This window comes from Panthera onca, chromosome B3 (assembly GCF_046562875.1).
Source record: "Panthera onca isolate mPanOnc1 chromosome B3, mPanOnc1 haplotype 2, whole genome shotgun sequence".
In the NCBI taxonomy this organism is placed as follows: Eukaryota; Metazoa; Chordata; class Mammalia; order Carnivora; family Felidae; genus Panthera; species Panthera onca.
In genome coordinates this window covers 109,870,119-109,896,818 of record NC_138344.1, presented here as the reverse complement: position 1 = coordinate 109,896,818, position 26,700 = coordinate 109,870,119, and the positions used below count along the sequence as shown (strand labels likewise).

Genomic DNA, 26,700 nt, shown 5'->3' with positions numbered 1-26,700 from the left:
ACAAGTTAAGTGTTTCATATTTTAAGTTAACATTTTAAGGTGAGTGTGTATTTTTTAAAAAGCTATTTACAATTTAGTCAGGATAAGAACACTTTTATTCTACTACAGGTAGACAGGTGTACCTGGACAGGTGTAGCCCTGGTGGTTTGGGACCAGGGCAGGAGCACATGATAATCCGCCTGCAGGGGGTGGTGTATGCGGTGGGAGAACAAGAGGACAGGACTCCTGAAGGTTGAATTTCCTTTTTTGTCTTATTTCTTGCTATCTGTGACTATGCTCAAACCTAACGTTTCTGGCCCTTGGTTTTCTTATCTCTGAAAAGAAGATATCTGTTTCACTGAGTTTTGTGAGGAATACATATGAAAAAAAATATAAAGACCTAGCACAGTGTTTGGCACTAAATTTTAGTTTTCCTTCCTTTCCCCTCCCTCTTTGAAAAGCTCATATAAGTTATGAGGAGTTTTGATACAATACGGTCTTGCAAGGCAGAGTACAGAGATGTACTTTAAAACATCTTTCTGGGGCGCTTGGGTGGCTCAGTTGGTTAAGCGTTCAACTTGGGCTCAGGTCATGATCTCAGTTTGTGAGTTCGAGCCCCGTGTCAGGCTCTGCACTATGAAGCCCGCTTGGAATTCTCTCTCTCTGTCTCTCTCTCTCCCCCCCTCTCTCTGTTCCTCCTCAACTTGTGCTTTCTCTCTCTCACAAAATAAATAAACTTAAAAAAAATCTTTCATGATACCAACTCAAAAGAGATCTGCAACCCCATGTCACAGCAGCATTATTTATTTGTTTGTTTATTTATTTATTTTTAAAATTTATATCCAAGTTAGTTAGCATATAGCAGCATTATTTATAATAGCCAAAGCATGGAAATAACCTAAGTGTCCATTGCCAGATGAATGGATAAAGAAGTTAGTGTGTGCGTGCTTGTGTGTGTGTGTATAAAAATGGAATAGCATCTAGCCATTAAAAAAAAAGCCCACAAAGAAATCCTGCCATTTGTGACAACTTGGATGAACCTTGAGGGCACATGCTAAGCGAAGTAAGTTAGAGAACGACAAATACTGTTTGATCTCACTTACATTGGAGTCTAAAACAAAAACAAAAACAAAAACCCAAACTCATAGAAAAAGAGATCGGATTTGTGGTTACCAGAGGCAGGGTGTTGGGGGAGAGGGAATTAGAGAAAAGTGACCAAGGGTACAAACTTCCATTTTACAAGATAAGTTTTCTGACATAATGTACAGCATGCTGTCATTAACACTGCTGTATGATAGATATGAAAGTTACTAAGAGAGTAAGTCTTAAGAGTTCCGAAAGAAAAAAGAAATCTTTTTCTTTTTTTCCTTTTTTTTCTTTTAACTTTCCCTCTTTATTGCATCTATATGAAATGATGGACGCTGACTAAACTCACTGGGGTGGTCATTTCACAATATACATAAGCCAAACCATTATGCTGCATACCTTAAACTTACACAGTGATATATGTCAATTATATTGCAATAAAATTGGAAAGAAAAATCTTTCATGGAAAGGAAAACCAGAGAAAAGGTCATTAAATTTGGCCAAAAAGAAATTGGGCAGGGCTCTCTAAGAGAAAACATTTTATCATCTTTGGAGATTGCATGCTGAGATGGGTTGATGTGCAAACATCTGGATATATCGCCCTTTACTGACCACAGAGGACCATTAGGAGTGAACTTTCTTAACTATGCTTCCCTCCTTTTCCAGCACTCTTCTTACCTGTTCTCTCAATAAACCCTCCACCCATATTCTTCCTTCCTTCCAGTCTTGGAGGAGTAGGGACTCCACCTGCACCATTTCCCTTTTATTCAGAAATTTTGTCTTTTCTGTTATCACCGTTTTCTTCACCAATCTTGGGTTTTCTATTGAGGTTTTAATATGGTTGTTTAAATGGTGGGAAGATGCTCACCCAGACTTACTTCAGGGATGAGGCTTTGTTGTAAGGATACGCTGAAATGTAAATAGCCCGGAAAACAATCCAAAAGGCCATGCATTTGATCTCTAGAGATTCCTGTGTTGGGAGAATAAATCTGTATCTTTAGATGCCGTCTCTCTATTCATCTGCTGTATATACACATGACAGGGATTGGATAGGGATGTGGGACAAAGTAGTAAAACTGCCAGCTTTGGATTCAGACAACTGCTTTCACTATTTTCTAGTTTTCTACCCTGGGCAAGTTATTTGAGCCTTCTTGTGCCTGGCCCCTCCCCTGTATCTTGGAGATGCTAATAGCCCCTGCCCTCTAGGGCAGTTTTCAGAATGAAATAATCTATATACATTGTACAATATCTGACACATAGAAGCTTCCAGTAGCTGTGAGCTGTCATTTTGATCATTTACCATTATTATCATTGTTGTCATTGTCATCACCATTGTCATCAACATCTTTTCACTGGGGCTATTTACCACTTTCTATTTTTTTTACGTTTATTTATTTTGAGAAAGAGCACGCATGCATAAGTGGGGGAGGGGCAGAGAGAGAGGGAATCGAGAGAAAATCCCAAGCAAGCTTCCCACTGTCAGCACAGAGCCTGATGCAGGGCTCGATCTCATGAACCATGAGATCATGACCTGAGCTGAAATCAAGAGTCGGGCGCTTAGCTGACTGAGCCACACAGGCGCCCATATTACCACTTTCTAATATGGAGCACTCCTGTTTGGTAGAGTTCTTTATCACGCTTCCTCAGAGCCACACTGAGTGACTGCCTAGATTCCAGTGTAAAAGCCGTGACACTAGAAATATCCTTGGTAGAAAACAGTGAGTTCCTGGTTGAAGACTATTTTATTGATCTGGAATCCCCAGGACTCTGTCAGAGCTCAGTATATAGGGCTTTGTCAGTGAAAGCTAATCAAATAAATTTGAGTGTGTGATTCAAAACGTTTCTCTTTGTATGTTAACCTGTGTCCTCATATACTCTACAAAAAGGAGATGTATGATCAGACAGGTGCTTTCTTAAACCAAACATTTTGTTCCTTTTTACCCTGGGGGTATAATTGATCTTAAATAATACCTATTGCTTTATGTCTGATTACTAACACAATGAATTATATTTTAGGCTTTTAATTCTTTTAGTAAACAGTTTGATTTGGTTATCTCTAGATAGATAGAGGCCTTCCTTCTAGTTTGATTAGCCAAGGATAAGAAGAAATTCAGATAACTTTTCTTGGGAGCAAGTAATTTAAATGTACTCATACCTCTTAACTAATATTTCTTTTTAAAATATGGACAACTGAATTTAGTAAACAAACATAATGGTAGGAATATAGAAACTAGGCATTTTTCAGATATTTTAGTTTTTTTGTGTGTGTGGGAAAGTTGTACCCATGCTCATGACATCCTGACTTATAATATGTCTTTTTTAATTTTCGCTTTGTATTTTTGTCTTTAACCAATGGATTTCAAATTTTTTTTTAATGTTTATTTCCGAGAGAGAGAAAGAGAGACAGAGCGTGAGCAGGGGAAAGGCAGAGAAAGGGAGACACAGAATCCAAAGCAGGCTCCAGGCTCCAATCTGTCAGCACAGAGCCCAATGCAGGGCTTGAACCTACAAACTGCGAGGTCATGACCTGAGTTGAAGTCGGACGCTTAACCCACTGAGCCACCCAAGTGCTCCTAACCAATGGATTTTTACAAATTCTTTTGTGCTAAACTTTACAGGGGCCTGGGTTATATTTTTGTTATTTCTTGTGATCAGAGAATATGATCTATATGATACCAATTTTAGTTAAAATTTTATTCATGAACTAGTATGTGATAATTTTGTTCAAGTGAATTGTATAATCCGAATGTTCTGTATTCTGCCTTTCCCCTTATTGTTTACACTGTCAGTTGCTGAGAAAGATACATCAAAATACCCAAATAGGGGTGCCTGGCTGGCTCAGTTGGTGGAGCATGAGACTCTTGGGGTTGTAGGTTTGAGCCCCACGTTGGGTGTAAGGATTACCTAAAAAACCTTAAAAAATAAAATAAAATATCCATTATAATAATGTATTTGTCAATTTCTCTTTTTCTCTCAGTCACTTTTTCATGTTACATTTATAGGTTGTGTTTTCTTATCGTTTTGATAAGATAAGAATTATCTAAGTTTAGAATTATTTATCTTCCTTTTATAATCTGATGAGGCTTTAATAATGATTTGTGCCTTACAGTTTATATTGTCTGATATTGATAGAGTAACTGATTTATTTCATTAATTTTTGCCTGTTATTTTTTTCTATCCCTTTGTTTTCAGTTTTCTGTGTGTTAGATTTATCTCTTACAGCCAGTCTATGTCTAGATAAAAAAAATATAATCTCAGAGTTGCTCTCAATTGATGAATTTAGTCTATTTATGTTTATTGTGATCATGATATTTGAATTCATTTCTATCATTTTATGCTTTAAAAAATTCATCATATATTTTCTTTCTTTCCTTTTTGGAATTGACACCATTTTACTGTTTTATTTTTCCTCTTCTAGTTTGGAAGTCATACATTCTGTTTCAATTCTTTTAGTGACAGTTCTATTTTTAGCATGCATTCATGAGAATTCAAGCCACTCTCTCTAATTGATGTTTCTCTTCCCAAATAAACAATCTTAGAAAGGTCTAGCCAAAATTATTCCTCTCTCATCTTATTTGTTATTATCCAGTATTTGGTGCTACCTTATTTCTGTACCTCCAAAAATTAATTGTTATTATTTTATACATTCTATGTTTATTAGGTTTCCTCTCATGTTTAACAATTTAGTTTCTTACCATTGCACCTTGAATTTCATTGCTTTTCTTGGGTTCACGTTTCTCCATCCCAAAGAAACAGTAATTATTTCAAAGGGGGTATGAGTGATATATCTTTTTAACCTTTGCCTAACTGAAATGGCTTTAATTTATCCTCACTCTTGAATGATAGTTTATCTGAGAATATAATTCTAAATTGAAGGCTTCTCCCTTCCCCCACCATCTTAAACACATTATCCCATTGTGTTTCTGACCCATAAACCTACAATAACTGAAACATATTGAGACCAGCAGAGGAGTAAAAACATATATATACATATGTGAAACATATATGAAACAGAGAAGACAATCCAGAAGAAGAGACCTTTATACATATTTTTTTTTTTTAATATATGAAATTTACTGTCAAGTTGGTTTCCATACAACACCCAGTGCTCATCCCAAAAGGTGCCCTCCTCAATACCCATCAACCACACTCCCCTCCCTCCCACCCCCCATCAACCCTCAGTTTGTTCTCAGTTTTTAACAGTCTCTTATTTATACATATTTCTTAAATGACATGGCATTTTATAAAAATCTGTGGGAAAAATTTATCCAATAAATGCTACTGGGAAAATTATACATCTGTTTGAAGAACATAATATGACATGATACAAACATACATAAACTTCCAAATAGATTTGAACCACAAAAGTGCTTAAAGAAGATATAAGAAAACATTGGTATAATCTTGATGTGAAACAAAAGACCGATTTGGCTGTGTACTAAAGCTTCTTATGACGAGAGATACCATGAGTAAAGTGAAAAGATATATAACAAGGCAAATATGGTATATAAGAAAAGTTATCTATAGTTACTAAATAAACTTCATAGGTTACTGGGGGTGGGGGGAAGAACAAAAGAAATAAATAGGCAATATACAAGTAAAAGAAATATAAAGTATGGCAAATGTATTAGTCAACCTTGCTAGCAATTTAAAAAAATACAAAGTGAAATGAGATTGGTTAGTCATTTGTCACATTAGCAAAGATTAGAAATTATTTTTAATGTCCAATGGTGTTATGAGGAGATAGGAAGCCCCTTAAAGTATCATTTGGATTATAAATTTTAAAATAGTTTTGGAGGGGGCATCTGGATGGTTCTGTTGGTTAAGTGTCCGACTATGACTCAGGTCATGATCTCTCAGTTTGTGGGTTCGAGCCCTGCATCAGGCTCTGTACTGACAGCTCAGAGCCTGGAGCCTGCTTTGGATTCTGGGTCTCCCTCTCTCTGTGCCCCTCCCCCACTCACACTCTGTTTCTCTCTCTCAAAAATAAATAAAGATTAAAAAAAATTTTTTTTAACATCTATTTATTTTTGAGAGACAGAGAGAGACAAAGCAGGAGACGAGGAGGGGCAGAGAGAGAGGGAGACACAGAATCTGAAACAGGCTCTAGGCTCTGAGCTGTCAGCACAGAGCCCGATGTGGGGCTTGAACTCATGAAGCATGAGATCATGACCTGAGCCGAAGTCAGACGCTTAACCGACTGAGCTACCCAGGTGCCCCCCAAATAAATAAATTTAAAAAATAAAACAATAAAATAGTTTTGGAGGGGGCCCCTGGCTGACTCAGTCTGTAGAGCATGTGACTCTTGATCTCAGGGTTGTGAGTTTAAGCCCCACGTAGAGATTATTTAAAAATAAAATCTTAAAATAGTTTTAGAGGGTAATCTATCAATAATCTTAAATGTGTATATGCCTTGGTTCAGCAACTCGACTTCTTTGAATTTATTTTAAGGGACTAATTGGATACAGGTACTCATTTTCATTGTAATATGAATACTAGCAAAGAAATTAGAACCAACCTAGATTTCCATCAAGGGACACTTTAGATAAATAATGCTATATTCATAAAACAGAATGCTATATAGGTTTTTAAATTGTAAAATGACGCCTTTCTAATAAAAAGAAAAAGGTTTAAATAGTATATACACACTGTGATCTAAATTTTGTATATGAAATATGCAAAAGTAAATAGCATTAAAAGAAAACTGAAAGAATTTATGCCAAAATTTGTGCTTTTCTATATTTTTCAGATTTTAAAAAATTTATTACTTGAAATATATTTATTTGTGTAAATATATAAAAATGCATGTGTATATGTGTAAGCACACACAAGTACATGTGACTATTTTCAGAATGTATTATAAAAGTGTATTATTTGATAACTGTTTGGAAACATTAGTGTTCATTCAGTTCCTAGTTTTGCCTATCTTTTGTCTGAAGAAAACTCCTAATTCTGTGGTTTGAAAACTGAGGTTATGTCAGCACTCTTTTTTTTAAAGTTTTATTTATTTTGAGAGAGAGAGAGATGAGCGAGCACACGAACAAGTGAGGGAGGGGCAGAGAGAGACGACAGAGAGAGAGAGAGAGAGAGAGAGAGAGAGACAGACAGACAGTTCCAAGCAGGCTTGGTGCTGTCAGTGTGGAGCCCAATGCAGGGCTCGATCCCACGAAACAGGAAATTATGACCAGAGCTAAAATCAAGTCAGACGCCGAACCCACTGAACCGTCTAGGCGCCCCGTCAACACTCTTTAAAAGAGAAATCGATTTCGTCTCCATAGGTAATCTTGAAATGGGAGACCTTACGTTCATTTGGGCTACTGTCCCTGAAACGTCCCGTTTAGCTCTTGCTAATATAGTCACAAATGTAACCATCTCTGGTACACGCCCCACAGGTTCCAGGAAGTAAGTCAGGCTTCTGTTCTAAGACACGCTGTGGGGACAGGCTCGGGTCTTAACCACGGCGTCACGGCCTTGCTCTTGCCCCGGCGACTCGGGCGCCTCGAACGCTGGGTTGGCGAAGCCACGGGAAAGCACTGTGTGATCGTCTCTCCGGTTTAGGCTCCCGGAGGGAAAGGTGTGGCTACCGTGTGGTGCGAAGGCAGAAGAGCTCCGAGGAGCAGCTGCGCTGCGCCAGCAAAGCCAGGAAAGCCGGGGGCCACGTGACCCGCGTGAAGGAGCTGCTGCTGAGCGCCCTGAGCCCCGAGCAGCTGGTGCTCACGCTCCTGGAGGCGGAGCCGCCGCACGTGCTGGTGAGCCGCCCCAGCACCCCCTTCACCGAGGCCTCCATGATGATGTCCCTGACCAAGCTGGCCGACAAGGAGCTGGTGCACATGATCGGTTGGGCCAAGAAAATCCCAGGTAGGGCTTTCTGGATCTCAGCTCAGTGCAGAGGACTTTAAAAAATATCTAACTAAAAACGATCTGTTCCAGCTTTCTGTTCTTCCCTAGCATCTGTCTGGGGAGGGGGGCGGGGAGCTGTGAGCCCAGGTAACTGTCCTTTATAATCTTCGATGACTTGTATTAAGTCTGTAGAAGGAGTCCAAGGCCGGACGTTGTGAGTTGCACACGCAGAGTTCAGAGTTTCCTTCCTTAGGGCAGCGTGTAGCCGCAGCTTTAAAACGTTGGTTGTTTTCTCTGTGTCGTGGGTGTTTTCGTAGCTTGTGAAAACTTGCTCTTGTTTTCACAGACACTGGGAGCCGAGGAGGAGGGTGGGTGTTTCTCACGGCCTCTTGCTTTCCCCAGGCTTTGTGGAGCTCAGCCTGTATGACCAAGTGCGCCTCCTGGAGAGCTGCTGGATGGAGGTGCTGATGGTGGGGCTCATGTGGCGCTCCATTGACCACCCCGGCAAGCTCATCTTTGCTCCCGACCTCATTCTGGACAGGTGAGAGAAAAATGCATCGCGTTTCTCCTCCCGACTTGTCTGAGCCCCGGGCGCTGCCTCACACCTCACACCTGAAAGGTCAGTCAAGAGGATGATAATGTCATGAGCTCCCTCACCAGGTCAAGAGCCCAAGAAGGAGAGCATGGGTACTAAGATTCAGTGTCCTGTGACTTATCCTTACCCGCAGTGGGGTGACATTTACAGGTCAGACTATAAGAGCCCCTATCTTGCAGAATATGTGGCTAGTAAGTGTGCAGGTCAACTTAGATTTTTCAGCATTAGAAATTTCATTTTCAGTTTATAATTTTAAGTTGCCCTGCTGTTCTTTCCACTTGTGGGGACCATGCCTATCTCTTCCTGGACAGGTGATAAAATTCTTACAGATCTGCAGTTTATTTTAATGTGCTTTGACTCTAACTGCACGCTCTATAGCATTTTTGACAGTAGCAGTGGAAGGAATGGTTATTAAAACCAAACGAAAGGTAATGGAAATTGGGGAATGATAGCGCCAATGCCATCACTCGATTGCGCCTTTTCTTTTAAAGATGGTGCAGAAAAGGAACCAATTTTTAATTGACTCAGGGGAACTGTTCATGGAGGAAAAACCAGAATATACAACACTAAAAATGTTAGTAGGAAAAGTGGGACACTTTCTTGGAATACATTTGAGCAGTTTGAAAATCTCTCCATGGAAATGGATTTCCACGTTCCTTATTTTGAGAAAGTTCTAATGTAGAATGTTCAGTCACATTTGACTCTGTGCACAGTGTAGAAGGAGCCATTATATGAATGGAAAATGTCTGCCCCCAACTCTTGGAACTGCCTGTTTAGATCATCAGGAGACCCCCGTGCACATGTTACACAGATGAAAAGTGATGCCTCTAAGTTGTTAGCACCCACTCGCCTCTTGTTCTGCATGACACCGTTGACAAAGCACTGTTTTAGTGGAGAACAGAGCCTTTGGGAAGAGCAGGAGCAAGCCCTGGTGTTAAACCATAGAAGAACGTAGGTTCTGGAAGCTGAGACCCTTCAGTAACAATCAAAACAGTCAACTTATTGGCTTGTATATATCAGTCCCCATCTTAAGCATTTGATGTGTTAACTCATTTTATCTTCACGGCCCTTTATGGGTAAGTGCCATTATTATCCTTATCCTTCAGTTATGGAAATGGGGGGGTCAGGTAATTTGCCTGTGGTGACAAGGTGACAGGGTAGTAAGTGGTAGAGCTGGATGTAGGGGCTGGCTGTGAAGTCCATGCTCTTAACTCTGACAGTAGTTACCTGTACAATGGGTCATGCCCCTCAGAGGGACAGAGAACTGAAAAGGGAAAGAGGAGGAGGCTGAGAGGCAAAGTGACTTTCTACTTGATTCTTTTATCTTGGGACAACTCCATTCTACTCTCTGCCCACTTCAGAAACCTCCTCCTCTTCCTGTCACGGAGGATACCATCTGGCAAGGCAGCCTGGAAAGCCAAGCCCCCTGCTGAGCCGTCACTATCGTTCATTTACTCATTATGTTCCTCTTGGCGTTCAGATGAAGCCACACACACACGCACACACACACACTTCTCCTAGAAGTTAGTGCTAGGAAGAAGTTTCACGCCTTGAATCAATACATTTGCAGACACCGGAATTGGGTCGTTGTTGCCTTTTGTCCTGATTTCTACATTGATGCCGCATTTAATGTTTATGTGCAGTGACTGTTTCGTTCCTGGTTTTTAGTATAACCACCTCTCCTCTTTGTGTGAGTTCTTTGATTCCTGTGGATGGAATTTACTGTAAACGGACACGAATCCTGGACAAATTTTAGGCCTACCTTTCGGTTAAGTAATAGAAGGAAAACAAGAAGTAATTTTTGTTACAAATGATTTTTAATAGACTCACATTACTTTTTATAAATATTTGAAAGTATTGTGTTGCCCAGCACACAAATCTAGTATATTTGAGTAGAGGAGAGGCGCCTTTGGAATCGTAAATGCGTTCACAGTGAGCAAGCATTTTTTTGTTTGTTTTTGTAGTGCCTGTGGTGGTTATTTTTTGTTGCAACCTCTAATATTGTTAACACATAAACTTTGTGAGGTCTAGAGTTTCAAGTCTAAGATAAGATAGTTCAATTCTTTTGTGCATCTATTATTACAGATAAATATTGTTTTATGTGATGGGTATGTTTCTGGAGGAGTTGTTGCTTCAAATATGCTTGAAACGTTTTTTATTCAGAGTCAGAGGTGATGCGTCACAAAGAAGTTCTATTATGAGGTTTTTCTGCAACATGAATAAATAATTTGCACACCGCTTAAAAATCGCTCTCTTTTGGCAGACTGTCCCATCAGAGTGCCTTCACGTGGTGGTGTGACCATTAAAGCTGTGAATATAACTAAATTAGCCCACTTGTGGAGACTGAGGCAACAATTCCTATTTCCCTTTATTCTTGTTGAGGCTTCTGCAGTGAGAAAACTTAGACCTATTGAGGATGAGAGGAAGAGCCGGTTATCTCAGCTTATTTCGAACAAGGTAGTTCTCTTGGTAACTACTAGAGTCACAAATTCATGTGAGGATCTACCACAGAATCTGAGCTTTTATTTGCTGGAAAAATCGTATCTGCTAAGACATGTCATGTCCTTGGCATCAACAGGAAACGGTCTAATGTTAAGTATTATTTAAAAATCAGGGGCGCCTGGGTGGCTCAGTCGGTTAAGCATCTGACTTCAGCTCAGGTCATGATCTGACGGTTCGTGAGTTCGAGCCCTGCGTCAGGCTCTGTGCTGACAGCTCAGAGCCTGGAACCTGCTTTGGATTCTGTGTCTCCCTCTCTCTGTCTGCCCCTCCTCTGCTTGCACTCTGTCTCTCTCTCAAAAATAAATAAACATGAAAAAATTTTTTTTAAAAATCGGAGGGAGTTTGGATCTGGGCACGTCCCTCATTGTGGATGCGTATGGAGTTCCGTGCACTCGTATCATTGTGCGTGTACTGAGTCTGCATTCACATTAGTTCTTTGTATGTCGACTTTCTTTAAGATACCCAAAGAATCTTCACTTTAAAAATTTCATCTCCCTTTGGTACGCACGTAATTTTCATTTCTGTTCAATATTTAAGTCTTCTCCATGTGTTAAGCTTTAAGCCCCCAACCTGTTGCCCTGATACAGAAGTAAACTATGGTCTCCAGCCACAGGTGTGCTGCCACCAGATATGAACGTGGGTACAAAATGGTGCACCCAAAGCCAGGTCCACTCATTCAACATTTTGTCGTTGGGATCAAATAGAATCTTTTTCTTTTATAAAGGAGTGGTTATCACACAATAAGACATTCCACATGTAGTTACTAATTTTACCTTTACTTAGCCCTAGTTTATGGACAAATGGTGTGCAAAAGTAAGTTTTTATGAGTGGGTTGGTTTGACTGATGGATTGTTTCAGTATTTTAAAATTCAAGTCATATGTTCTTTCTCTCTTTTTTTTTTTGAGAGAGAAAAAGCGTGTAAGTGAGCAAGGGGTAAAGAGAGAGGGGGAGAGAGAGAAAATCCCACGAGGGGTAGAAGGAGGGGAGAGAGAGAGAGAGAGGGAAGCAGGGCTCACTTGAATTGGGGCTTGTGTTCCCCCAAAGTGGGGTTCGTGCTTACCTGAAGCGGGGCTCAAGCTTATCTGATTCGGGACCCAAACTCACAAACTGAGATCATGACATGAGCTGAAGTCAGATGCTTAACTGACTGAGCCACCCGGGTGCCCTGTTCTCTCTTTTTAATTCAAATCTTTTAATCCCATCCTAATTTCTTTTTTTGTTGTTGTTTTTTAGATTTTTTTTAACATTTATTCATTTTTGAGAGATGGAGAGAAACAGAGCGTGTGCAGGGGAGGGGCAGAGAGAGAAGGAGACACAGAATCTGAAGCAGGCTCCGGGCTCTGAGCTGTCTGCACAGAGCCTGATGCAGGGGTTGATCCCACAAACCGTGAGATCATGACCTGAGCCGAAGTCAGATGCCCAGCAGACTGAGTCACCCAGGTGTCCCCCATCCTAATTCCTTAACGCCCAGTTCAGTTCATTCCATAGTTATAAAATAAGAGTAATAGATCTCATTAACTTAGTATTTAAAAGTCCTTCCTCTGTAAGACTCATTTTAAGGCAGAGCTTTAGTAGGGTGTTATTTATGAGGTGTTGTCCCATATTTCCTGTATTTCTCATTTATTGTCTACAAAAATTACCTGGTTTCTCCAGCCTGTGAAGTGAATACAAATATTCTAACCGTGCCACCCCTTGAATGAAATGGCTGGCTGTCACATCTATTTAATAAAAGCAATCAAACCTGATTCTTTAAAATTCATTGAGAGATTCACTTTTTCCATGAGGTATACATGTTCTGATTACAGTGAGTTATAGCATTTCTCAGGGTTTAGGATGCTCTAGAATATAAACTCTCCCTCCATTTTTTAAAAAAGTTTATTTATTTATTTTGAGAGAGAGAAAAAGAGCATGAGTGGGAGAGGAGCAGAGAGAGAGGGAGAGAGAGAGAATCACAAGCAGGCTTCAAGCTGTCAGCATGGAGCCTGATGTGGGACTCGATCCCACAAACCCTGAGATCATGACCCAAGCTGAAATCAAGAGTAAGATGCTTAACTGACTGAGCCACCTAAGTGCCCCTCCCTCCATTTTTGAAATATGAGTTTGTGTTTAAAATGGCAAGCATTTTGGGATGCCTGAGTGGTTCAGTCAGTTAAGCATCTGGTTTCAGCTCAGGTCAGGATCTCACAGTTCATGAATTTGAGCCCCGCATTGGGACTGCTTGGCATCTTCTCTCTCTCCCCTTCTCTGCCCCTCCCCTGCTCGCTCTCTCTCTCTCTCTCTCTCTCTCTCTCGCTCAAAATAAACTTTAAAAAAATGGCATGCATTTTAATGAGGAAATTATACTAGTTTCAATACTTAGGGATGTGTTTTTAGGTACACGTGGCAACCTCTGCACAAAATGGTTTTGATTTCAGATGAATCCTCTTATCATACTGTTTGGGAGTGGTGTGAGTATGCATGCATCTACATGTGCATGACCCCCCACCTCTGACTGGGTCTCAAAGAAAAGAGCCAAACTGTTAATCAATGAAGGACTTGGGGGGCTTTTTGTTTTTGTCCCCAGAGATATTTTGTTTTGTTTATTTAGTTTGTTAGTTTCATTTTATTTTATTTTTTAATGTTTATTCATTTTTTGAGACAGAGGCAGAGTACAAGTGGGGGAGGGGCAGAGAACGAGGAAGACCCAGGATCCAAAGCAGGATCCAGGCTCTGAGCTGTCAGTACAGAGCCCGACATGGGGCTTGAACCCACGAACTGTGATATCATGACCTGAGCCACAGCTGGTCACTTAATCGAATGAGCCACCCAGGTGCCCCTATTTATTTAGTTTTGTAAAGATTTAAAAAAAAATTTTTTTTTTATTTTTGATAGAGACAGAGCACAGTGGGGAGGGGCAGAGAGAGAACGAGACACAGAATCTGAAGCAGGCTCCAGGCTCTGAGCTGTCAGCACAGAGCCCGATGCGGGGCTCGAACTCACAAACTGTGAGATCATGACCTGAGCCGAAGTCGGACCCTTAATTGACTGAGCCACCCAGGTGCCCCTGCAAAGATTTTTTTTTAAAGTAATATCTACACCCAACGTGGGGCATGAACTTACAGCCCTGGTATCAAGAGTCACGTGCTCTGGGGCGCCTGGGTGGCTTAGTCGGTGAGTCATCTTGATTTTGGCTCGGGTCATGATCTCGAGATTTGTGAGTTTGAACCCCTTGTTGGGCTCTGCGCTGAGAGTGCAGAGCCTGCTTGGGATTCTTTCTCTTTCCTTCTCTCCCTCTGCCCCTCTCCTGTCAAAATAAATAAACTTAAAAAAAAAAAAAAAGTCACATGCTCAGGGCACCTGGGGGGCTCAGTCGGTTAAGTGTCCAACTCGTGATACCAGCTCAGGTTGTGATCTCAAGGTTATGAGATTGAGCCCCGCTTTGGGCTCTGTGCTGAAGGGGAGCCTGCTTGGGATTCTCTTTTTCCCTTTCTCTCTGCCTCTTTCCCACTCATGCACGTGCACTCTTCTTGTTAAAAATAAAGAAATGATCATTAAAATAGTCATTACAAATGTGTAACATGCTGTAAAGACTGAGCCAGCCAGGTGCCCCTGACCCCCCAAGACATTTTAGAACCAGTTTTATTCAGCATCAGCTCACCTCAAGCCCAACAATTACGATTTCCAATAATTGTCCCCAAGCATAGTGATTTGATTATGTGGCATGAGGGGCCTTCAGGGAATAGGTATTTCACTACGTGCAAAGCATGCATTGTCCTTACTGGACACTTACAGCTGGCTGCCTGGGAAAGCCCAGAGCAGGGGAGGTGGGAGGAGGGGAGATTTGGAGGTTTCCTACCGATTTGGGCACCCTTTGCCCAGGGCTGATTCTCCAAGGTGGCCTTTCCCTATGAGTGACTTCTAGGAGGCACTGGCGTTTTATCACTTAACCTGTGCATGTTCGGAAAGCCTCAGGTGGTTGCAGAAGTTACCATATTTGTTTGCAACTTGCAGTTGGCTTGCTTGTAGCTTTGTGCAGGTGAGTCTGCGAGGGTTTGGATGCTGTGGAATGCAGGATCCTGGCAAGCTGCTGTCCTTTCACAGAACCCAGTGGGAAAGACTCACCGCCATCGGTGCTCCATTTCGATTCCGCAGAGGCCCTTTCTCCAGCCACCGCCATCACTGGAAACGTCCTGGCTTGGAGTTGGGGGGAGGAGGAGAGGGAACAGTCAGTTCTCTGAAGATCTCAGGTTCCCTTCAGGGGCTGCGTGGGAGACTAAGGATGAAACCCGCAGACACCCACCTCTGCCAGGCTCCCCTTCATCATGCTCTGCAGGTGTTAAGAAGCAAATGAAGTTTCATGGGAAAATCATCTAACTGCTTGTCAAGGGCTTCCAATGACTATGGCTGATGATAATAGAAGATTTTGGGGGGAGCAGTGAGGCAGAATAATGTGTGTCTGGCTGGAGTGAACTGAAGCTGGTATTTTCCAGATACAGTTCAAGTAACTTCCTTCAAAAGTACGCATATAAAAATTCATTTCTATGAATGTTCAAAAGAATTTTGATTATATGGTTTGAAGTTTGTCTAAAACCTTTGCTTAAAAATAATCTTTGGCAAGTCAAAAATGTGCATATTTCCATTTCTACCTTCCTTTCCTGATTCTAATCTGTCTTCTCGCATTGTGATTTCTTTGGCTTTTTTTCAAGTTACGTTAAATGTCTCTTAGTTGCCCCACCAGTTTCTTACATGACCTCCAGGAAGTGAGTTAAGCCCTCCGGTATGAAGGATTGTTTCAGTATCATTCAGTCTTCCTCATTAGCCCTTCAAAGTCTTCTGATGGGATCACGGAAGGTCTCATTTTAGCAACGTGTGTCGTAACTAGGGCTGGTTGGCCGAAATGGTCTAGGAAGGAAAATGATCAACAGAAACGGCAATCTGTTAAGGAAACATTTGGTGCGCGGGTAGAAGGAAAATGCATTTCTAATGCACACTTTTGTCTCAGTAGCATTTATTCAAATGTTTGCTGTCAGAATTTATAGAAGTTCCCTATCCTCTCTATGTGAAGATTATTCTAGTAATTTTATATCACTGGATGTGCTTTCATTACCGGTTTGTCAGAGTTAAAGGGTGTTCAAGATGAAATTTGAGGTTAACAAGAAAATACTCATTGCTTTTGCTGGTTGCCTAGTGCTGCATGTTTCTTAAATTTCCAAACAAACTTTTGTAGGGATGAGGGGAAATGTGTAGAAGGAATTCTGGAAATCTTCGACATGCTCTTGGCAACGACTTCAAGGTTCCGTGAGTTAAAACTCCAACACAAAGAGTATCTCTGTGTCAAGGCCATGGTCCTCCTCAACTCCAGTAAGTAGCCACACAGCTGGGCTGTGTTCTATGGGGGAGAGATGCTGTTTCTAGAACTAGCCTGGTGGGAAAAACAGTATCAAACTTCTTATTTTACTTAAAAAGGGAAAAATGGCTTCCTTTCTGACTTCTCTGTTTCATTTTGTAGGGATTGAAACAGTAGTTAACTTTTGGTAACTTGAATGTGAATTATTCACTGGCTGAATTACTGGCAGTAATTTAAAAAGTGGCTCAAGCTGGAAAAGAAAAAAAAAAGAACTTTAAAATACTTACTTTACAGCTTTGTTCATTGTTTATATAGGCATTTTACATGGTTGACCCGCATTTATATTTACTCTTTTGCTTTTACAGATTCATTCATTCATTGATTTCATTTATTCATTTGGTAAAGCCATTGAAGATGTAGTCCTGCCTTCCAACAGCTCACAGTCTAGGGAGGGAGAGAGAGAAAACAAATTATGAAAAGCAGTGATCGGTGGTCTAATAGAGTAGGTACAGAGTGCTGTGGGAAACCAGGAGAGACACAAGAGTGGCTGCAGAAGGAAACACGGTTTGAGTGCGTCTTCAGGGATGGGCATACATTGGCGGGACAAGGGAAGCACTAGGAGGAATGAAAGGAGGGCCAGGAGCTGCAGGCTGTGCAGAGGAGCAGAGGGAGGTGCGTATGGTTGTGCAGGGTGGTACCAGAGATTACACTGCACGCCTTGGCCGAGAACTGCCCCTGGGGTGCTGAGCAGCCCTAGAAGAGGTCCAGGCAGGGCAGTATCACAGACAGAGAAGCGTTCTGTAGAGATCACTGTGGCTTCCACGTGGAGGACTGGCTGGAGAGGGGAGAGACAGAGGCAGGGGCCTACACAGAGTCATCAGGGACGATGAGAGCCTGAACGGACTTGCTGTGGAGGGGCCAGGGAGGAAGGGCCTGACTTGAAGGAAACATCGGGGTTCGAAGTGAGAAATGAGAGAGGCACTGAGGTACATGGGTGTGGTAGTGTTGCTGCTCTTTTCTTATTATATAAGTAAAACCTGGTTCTTGTAAACATTCAAACAAGAAAAACATACAAGGAAGAAAAAAATCACCAGGAATCTCTCCCCGCCCCTGGGCAAGATAACCACCATAAGTTTGGAGACCAGTCTTTAACAGCTCTCTGTAGATAGATAGATAGGTAGATAGATAGACAGATAGATAGATAGGTAGACAGACAGCTCTCGATAGATGTATAGGTACATAGGTAGAGATGGGTAGGTAGGTAGATAGGTAGATAGATATTTGCACACACACATACACAGAGAGGGAGATACCCATGCACACACAGGCTTATATGTATAATTTTACATAAACAGCAGAGCATCTTATGTTAAAAATTATAAAGACTTTGAAAGAGGCCTACTTTCATCTAATTATTGGCTTGACCCTTCCAGCCCAACACCAACTAGCTAGTCTTAACAACCAGAGGATAGATTTTATACCTTCTTCTATCCTCTAATAATCTTTTAAAATAATACGTCCCCCCTCCAATATCCACATAGATAAGCTTTTTCCCCCTATTTAAAAAAAGTTAGGGGGAACCTGGGTGGCTCAGCTGGTTGAGTGTCCAACTTTTGGTTTCGGCTTGGGTCATGATCCCAGGGTCGTGGGATTGAGCCCCACTTGGGGCCCCGTGCTGAGTGTGGAGCCTGCTTGGGATTCTCTCTCTTTCTCCCTCTGCCCCTGCCCCTCTCCCCAGCTCACACTATCTCTCTCTCTCTCTCTCTCTAAAATTAAAAACAAAAACAAAAAACCTCACTTTAAAAAATTAGCATAATTTTAAAAGTTGGGATACCTATATATACAAATACTTCTCTGTGTCTTGCGTTTTTACTTTCCAAAATGCTGTGAAATACCTCCAGGTCAGCTAGGAGAGGTCTAACTCATTCTTTGAGGACATTGTCTGAATTGTTCAACCATTTCTTTGATGGGCCTTTACTTAATTACAGCTTTTTTTTTGCCATCATAAACACTGCTGCAGTAAATACAGTTGTGCTATTTTGTACACATTTCTAAGTTTTTATGTAGTGTTGACACTGTTTAGTTTACCACCTACCTGGTGTTTGGCCCAGCTCCTGTCCCTGGTATTGCTTGCTTTGCTTAGCTATTTACTCTCATTGGCTTATTTCTTTCTGAAATAATATGGGTATGCGAGTTTTTGTTGTTGTTGTTTTGTATATGCAAGTTTTAATCCTCCAAGTGATGACTTACGGATAACTTCATTTGGGCATCATATGGGGCTTTGCTACCTAGATTTTATCCAATCTTACAACTTCATGCTGGAAACAATGGGAATCTCTGGGATCGTTTGATGCCACTTTATTTTAAATCATCCAAAGCAGCAGTTCCTGAAGCCAAAACTCAATGCAGACCCTGTGGCCACCTTCTGGGCACCTGCCCACTCCTTCTGTAACCTACACTCTCCTGCGTGTCTAACACCCCCACGTACTGTTGGCCACTGGCACTAGATCTGATGAGAGGGAAAGGGAGACATACAGACCAGTGCTTCTTGAGCCTTGGCATGGAGCATGGAGATAGAGGGCTGGATCTGGGCAGGGAGAGTCAGTCCTGAGGGAGGGGAAGGGGGGAAATGAAGAAGGAGATATAGAGACCCCGAAGACAACCTTTATGTACTTCCCAGTTGGGTTTCAATCTGGCCCTACCTGCCTAGCAGGGCATTTCCCCTATACCCAGTGCACTCTCCACCCCAGTTCCAGAAAACAGTTTGTGAATAGAAATGGTCAACTGTTGGACGAATGAAAATTGTAGAGAAAGCCAAAGAAGGCTCCTAAATGCTCTGGCGCTTCTGGCACCTTCTTGACATTTGTACCATTCACCTTTTACAACATAATACGAGGCTTACATCAGCGATTAAGGTGATGTGTGTATAGAGTACGTCCCACTGAGATCTTTGAAATTGATCGTGGAAGAAAATGGACTTTTCCTGATCTCTTTGAATCCACCTACAGACCTTACGTCACACGTGTGCTGTGATTTCTGTCTTTGTTGCTTGAAAAGTTCATTCCCATCTTGGCACAGGAGGATAATCAAGTGCTAGATTATGGGGCTTCTCTTACTTTTGGAAATAATTTAGAACTCCTTTCTGTGAAGCAAAGTGCTCCTTGCAAAGCCATGTGCTTCTTGTTACACCACTTTGCAGTAGAAAGCCTTCTGTTTGGCAAGGCTTCTTACTGTCAGTTTAGCCTCCGAGACATCATATTGTGTTGTTGTGAAAGCTAGAAGTATCATCTGTGCGAATGGGAAAGACCAAGGCTACAGCGTCCCTCCTGCAGCATCTGACAGAACTGCCATCATAAAATTACAGAGGGTGAGTCAGGCATGTGACGTAATTACCATTTGTGGTGGTAAATTGAGTAGAATTTGTTTATACTCAATCTATATTTAGGAAATCTTCTTTTAACAAAGTTCCTTTCTCACTTGGTAGTCAAAACAGTTGTCAAATGCATTTAGGAAAACGGGATTCTGTTTCTCCTGGGAAATTTCCATTGTCAGGAGAGAGGGGTCTTTTGTGTGCTAGATTTTAAGCATTTGAAGGTATAGGCTTTTGCTGTTGTTGTTTTGGATTATTTGTAGCGTTACATTAAAAATAGGGACAGAATCTACTTTCCCACCTTAAATTTAAAAAAAAGAAAAACTGGAGAATATACAAAATAGACCTTGGACATTGGACAACAGACCACACAGGACAGTGATCCCCAAGAGAAGGCACACAAATGAAATGAACTCTTGGATCACCCAGTTTACTATCTAGAGCCAACTACCAGGTTCCATAGGGAGAGGTAACCCAAATAGACACCAGTGGTCTCCCTGCACAGGGAGGACAGAGTCGTGAATTTGGGGAGGTCAAGGCAGCTGGGATTTGCAGGGGAGGAGACTACTGGAGAGAAAGAGCTGGGTGCATAGGCTTTGGAGATCTGTAGCGGGTGCCCTTCAAGTTTTCTTCTGAGCATTAACCTCATGCTTATGAGGATACTAACCAAAGACAGGGAAAGAGCCATCAGAAAGGAGCAGACAGAAAATCCCTAGCATTCACACAGGGGCTGGAATAGTTCATGTGCTCACCACCCAGCAGGAAAACACTGTAATATACTGGACACTGGATGTAGTATCCAAAAAGGTATTGCATTGGTAGTGAGGTGAACTTAGCCCTAGACTTAAAGGCTGCTCTGATCCTACCAAACAAAACTTAAAAGCACGCCTGAAGGATGAAATTTATTGTCAAGTAATGTAACTGCATCACAGAACAAAGTTCAAGAGTATTTAAAAGAATCCAAGAATATCCAATACCCAACCAGGTGAAGTTCACAATGTCTTATAACCAATCAAAAGTTAGCAAGCATGCAAAGAAGCAGAAAACATGACCTATAATAAGGAGAAAAACCAATAAACTGGAAAAGACCCCAAAATGATACAGATGATAGAATTCATAGGCAAGAACATTAAAACAATAGTTTAGTAACAATAATTACTATAACTATTTTCCAAACGTCTAAGAGGTAGAGGAAAGCATGAGCAGATTTAGAGGAGACATGGAAAATATGAAATACACACAAATTGAATTTCTAAATGTGAAATTTATAGCTATATGGGATTTATATCTGTGTTAGGAAGTGGAAGAGGGACAGTAAAATATCCTGCAGACTGAGAAAGCACTTTGAGACCAAACAAACAATGCAAACCACTCCACACTGTTTATATGGTTTTATTTAAAGATTAAACAAGTTTCTTTCAGAATGGTAAATGGGTATATTTGTCAAGAAGACATAAAAATGCTAAACATTTATGCATTAAAAAGAGGATGTCAAAATATCTGAAGCAAAATCTGACAGAACTGCAGGGAGAAATGGACAAATCTCTTGTTATAGTTGGAAATTTTAATGTCCCTCTGTTCTATCAATACAGAACAAGTAGACAGAAAATCAGTAAATATAGAGACTTGAACAATATCGTTAACCAACTTGATCTATTTGACATGTATAGAACCCTCTAACCAACAACAGTAGAAAATATGTTCTTTTCAAGTATTCATGAAATATTTACCAGGATAGACCATATTCTGAGTTATAATACAAGTCTCAATATGTTAAAAAGGATTTAAGTCATACAAAGGATTTTCTTTGATAGAGTGAAACTAAATTAGAAACCACTAATAAAAAGGTCTTGGAAAATTTCCAAACATTTGGAAACCAGATAACATACATCTAAATAACCCATGGATCACAGACAAAAATCAAAAGCAGTACTAGAAAATATTATGAACTAACTTACAATGAAAATACATTGTAGCAGAATTTGTGGGTTGCAGCTAAAGCCATAGCTTGAGGGAGATTTATAGCACTCAAGACCCATAGTAAAATAAAAGCAAGGTCTCAGATTAATGACCTTAGCTTCCAACCTTAAGCAACTAGGAAAAGCAAAGCAAATGAAACTCCAAGTAAGCCAAAGAAAACAAATGATAAGGATTAGAGTGGAAATCAATGGGACAGAAAAAAGGAAAGCAATCGATATCAAGGAAACCAAAAGCTGATTTTTTTTGAGAACAATAAAATTGTTAAGCCTCTAGGCAGACTGATTAGAATAAAGGAAAGAAGGCACAAATTACCACTATCAGGAGTGAGAGAGGTGACATTACTGGTGACATTATTATTCTGCAGATATTAAAAAGAATAATGAGGTCATATTATGAACAACCTTATGCCAATACATTTGAATACTTAGATGAAATGGAAAAATTCCTTAAAAGACAGAAATTACTCAAGAAGAAATTTTAAAATGCTGAGTAGCCATATATTTATTAAGGAAGTTGAATTTGTAGTTAAAAACTTTCCCATAATGAAAACTCCAGGCCCAGATGGCTTTTCTGGGAGAATGCTACCAAACATTTAAGGAATTAATAATCCCAGATTTGTACATACTTTGTTTTTTACTTTTTTAATGTTTAATTTTTTTTAAATTCCAGTATAGTTAACATACAATATTCTGTTAGTTTCATGTGTACAATATACTGACTCAGCAATTCTGTACATTACTCAGTGTTCATCACTGACCACTGAGTGAACAAGTGAACTGATGACAAGTGAACTCCTTAGTCCCCATCACCTATTCCTCCACTCACCTCCCCCATGGTAACCATCAGTTTTCTATATTTAAGAGTTGTTTCTTAGTTTCTCTCTCTTTTTCATATAAGTGAAACATATGCTATTCATCTTTCCTGACTGACTTATTTCACTTAGCATTCTCTAGCTCCATTTATGTTATTGCAAATGGCAAGATTTCATTCTTTTTATGGCTGAGTAATATTCCTGTGTGTGTGTGTGTGTGTGTGTGTGTGTGCGCGTGCGCGCGCTCGCGCTTTATCCATTCATCTTTTGATGGACACATGGGCTTCTTCCATAATTTAGCTATTGTAAATACTGTAATAAACATAGGGGTTCATGTATCCCTTTGAATTAGTATTTTTGTATTCTTTGGGTAAATATTCAGTAGTGCAATTACTGTATCATGGGGTGGTTCTATTTTTAACTTTTTCAGGAACCTCCCTATTGTTTTCTACAGTGGCTGCACCAGTTTACATTCTCACCAACAATGCCTAAGGGTTCCTTTTTCTTTACATCCTTGCCAACACCTATTGTTTCTTGTGTTGTTGATTTTAGCCATTCTGGCAGATGTGAGGTAGTATCTCATTGTAGTTTTGATTTGCATTTGCCTGCTGATGAGTGATGATGAGCATCTTTTCACAGTGTCTGTTGGCCATCTATATGTCTTCTTTGGAAAAAATTCTGCTCATGTCTTCTGCCCATTTTTAAATTGGATTGTTTGGTTTTTGCTGTTGAGTTGTATAAGTTCTTTATAGATTTTGGATACCTTTGCTGGGTATGTCGTTTGCAAATATCTTCTCTCATTCAATAGGTTGCCTTTTTAGTTTTGTTGATTATTTCCTTTGCTGTCAGAGGTTTTTATTTTGATGTAGTCCCAATAGTTTACTTTTACTTTTGTTTCCATTGCTTCAGGAGACATATCTAGAAGGATGTTGCTACAGCCAATGTTAGAAAAATTACTGCCTGTGCTCTCTTCTAGGATTTTTATGGTTTCGTGTCTCACATTTAGGCCTTTAATCCATTTTGAGTTTATTTTTGTGTATGGTATAAGAAAATGGTCCAGTTTCATTCTTTTCCATGTAGTTGTCCAGTTTTCCCAACAATATTTATTGAAGAGAGTATCTTTTTCCCATTGTACATTCATTCCTCCTTTGTCAAAGATTAATTGACCATTTAACTGTGGATTTATTTCTGGGTTTTCTGTTCTGTTCCATTGATCTATGTGTCTGTTTTTGTGCTAGTACCATACTGTTTTTGATTATTACAAATTTGTAATATAATGTAAAGTCTGGGATTGTGATACCTCTAGTTTTGTTCTTCTTTTTCTTTTTTTTTAATTAAAAAAAATTTTAATGTTTATTCACTTTTGAGAGACAGAGCATGAGCCGGGGAGGGGCAGTGAGAGAGAGAGAGAGAGAGAGAGAGGGAGAGAGGGAGACACAGAATCTAAAGCAGGCTCCAGGCTCTGAGCTGTCAGCACAGAGCCTGACGCGGGGCTCGAACCCACAAACTGCAAGATCATGACCCAAGCTGAAGTCGGACACTCAACCGACTGAGCCACCCAGGCGCCCCTTGTTCTTTTTCAAGATTGCTTTGGCAGGGCACCTGGGTGGCTCAGTTGGTAAGATCCGACTTTGGCTTAGGTTGGAAAGATAACATGCTAATTGATATAGATAATACCAAGGGATTGTCCCCCCCCAAAAATGGGTTAAGGTTGTAGGATAAAAGGGTAATATATATAAATCAATTGTATTTCTACATAGTAGCAATTAACAAATGATAATTGAAATTAAAATCAATACTATTTATATAGCATTACAAATTATTAAACTTAGGGATAAATTTGACAGAAGGTTTGAGACTGAAAACTCAAAACATTTCTGAGAGAAATTAAATAAATTGTAAATAAATGGAGAGATATGTTAATGGCTAGCAGATTCAATATTGTTAAGATGTCAGTGCTCCCTTCAAAATCATCTATAGATTCAATTTGGTCCCAATAAAAATCTCAGCAGGCTTTTTTTGGTAGAAATTGACAAACAGGTTCTTAAATTCGTAGGGAAATGTAATGAACCTAGAACAGACAAAAGAACTTTGAAAAAGAACTAAGTTGGAAGACTCATACTACTGGACTTCGAGATTTATTCTAAAGCCACAGGAATGAAAACAACATGTATTGACATCAAAATAGATCACTGAAACAGAATAGAGTCCAGAAATAGACCTATACAACAAGCAATTTTTAACAAAGGTGTCAAGGTAAATAGGGAAAGAATGATCTTCCCACTAGATGGTGCTTGAACTAAAATAGGCAAATTTTGGGGCGCCTGGGTGGCTCAGTCGGTTAAGCGTCCGACTTCGGCTCAGGTCACGATCTCGCGGTCTGCGGGTTCGAGCCCCGTGTCGGGCTCTGGGCTGATGGCTCAGAGCCTGGAGCCTGCTTCAGATTCTGTGTTTCCCTCTCTCTCTGCTCCTCCCCCATTCATGCTGTGTCTCTCTCTGTCTGAAAAATAAATAAACATTAAAAATTTTTTTTTTTTAAAAAATAAAATAGGCAAATTTTGAATGGATACCTCATCAAAGAAGATATGCTGCTGGCAAATAATTACATGCAATGGTGCTAAAATTATTCATCAGAGAAATCTAAATTAAAACACAATGAGAAACCACTCCATACCCAATAGATTGGCTAAAATTAAAGAGACTGACCATATCAAGGGTTTGTGAGAATGTGGAATAATGAGAACTCTCACTGCGCTACTGGGGAGGATATAAATTGGTACAACTACTTTTATTTACTTACTTATTTTGGTGCAGCTGCTCTCGAAACCTGATTGGGATTTTCTTAAATAGTTAAGCATACACGTACCAGGTTACCCATTCATCCCACTTCTTGGTATTTACCGAAGAGAGTTGAAGGCATATGTTCATACAAAAACTTGTATGCAAATGTTTATAGCAACTTTATTTGTAATAACGCTAAACAGGTAACAACCCAAATGGCCACCAACAGATGAAAGGATAAACAAATGTGATATATCCATAGAGTAGAATACTGCTCAGCAGTAAAAAGCATTGAACTAATAGATACATGCAGCATTATGAACCTTAAAATAATGGTGCTGAATGAAAGAAGATAGACAAAGCATACATACTAGAAGACCTCATTTATATAAATTTCAGAAAAAGCAAGCTAATCTATAGTAGCAACAGATCTGTAGTTGCCGGGGGATGGGATGGGGGTTGGGGAAGGTGGAGGGATAGATTACTTAGGGACACGAGGGAACTTTTGAGGGTGATGAATGTGTTCATTATCTTGATTGTGGATTATGCTTTTAATGGTGTGTGTGTGTGTGTGTGTGTATGTATATATATATGTACATATATCAAGACTGATCAAATTGTACACAGTAAGTATGTGCAGGTTATTGCATATCAGTTATACTTCAACAAATCTGTAAACAATGTAATTAAAACAGAAAAAGAAAGACGAAGAGGGCAAAAATTGTAGCCTGAATGGAAAAGACATACTGCGCAGCAGGGACTGTATCCAGTACAGGAGGGAGACCCTGGGGATGAGGGTCAGGAAAAGAGAAATGGAGTAGGTTTCTTAAAGTCCAAAGGCTGTGGATGTTCTCTGTCCCGTATTGAGAGAGCAGAGTCTCTGAGGGCTGCTACTTGTTGCTGTCAGCTTCCCTTGTGTGCTAGGTAAGCATTGGGCTGTCTGGAGGTAGTCTCCTGCGTAAGTGATGAGCTCAAGTTGGGATGACATCATTCAGTCAGGTCTGAATTGGTATCAGCATGCTAGGTGGCCAGGTCAGGGTTTGTTAGTGGTCATATGTATGTATACGTATGTATGTGTTTATATCTGACTTTTTTACAGCCAAGACAGTGTTTTTAACAGAACTATGAGGTATAATTAATGTACAATAAACTGTACCTGTTTAAAGCATACAATTTTATGCATTTGGGCAATCATATACGCCCCTGAAAGCGTCACCACAGTTAAGATAGTGAACATATCTATTACACTCAGAAGTTTCCTTGTGCCCCTTCCTAATTTCCCCCTTCTTCATTTCTTCCCCCGTCCAATCCCATGCAACCCCCCAATACAATTTCTGTCACTATGAAACATAGTCAACATAAAATGTCACAGATTAGTTTGCATTTTACAAAATTTTATATAAAATGTATTTTGGGGTGACCAACTATT

At 40.3% G+C, this 26,700-nt stretch overlaps 1 protein-coding gene across 1 annotated transcript in view; it reads left to right on the top strand.

The window, feature by feature from the left end:
- The window catches only part of ESR2 (estrogen receptor 2), a 73,129-nt gene that overhangs the window by 32,812 nt on the left and 13,617 nt on the right, over positions 1 to 26,700 (top strand). The window contains exons 6-8 of the mRNA XM_078448173.2: positions 7,624 to 7,923; positions 8,308 to 8,446; positions 16,210 to 16,343. Of these exons, the coding sequence (XP_078304299.2) occupies positions 7,624 to 7,923; positions 8,308 to 8,446; positions 16,210 to 16,343 (573 nt within the window). The remainder of the gene's footprint in view (positions 1 to 7,623; positions 7,924 to 8,307; positions 8,447 to 16,209; positions 16,344 to 26,700) is intronic.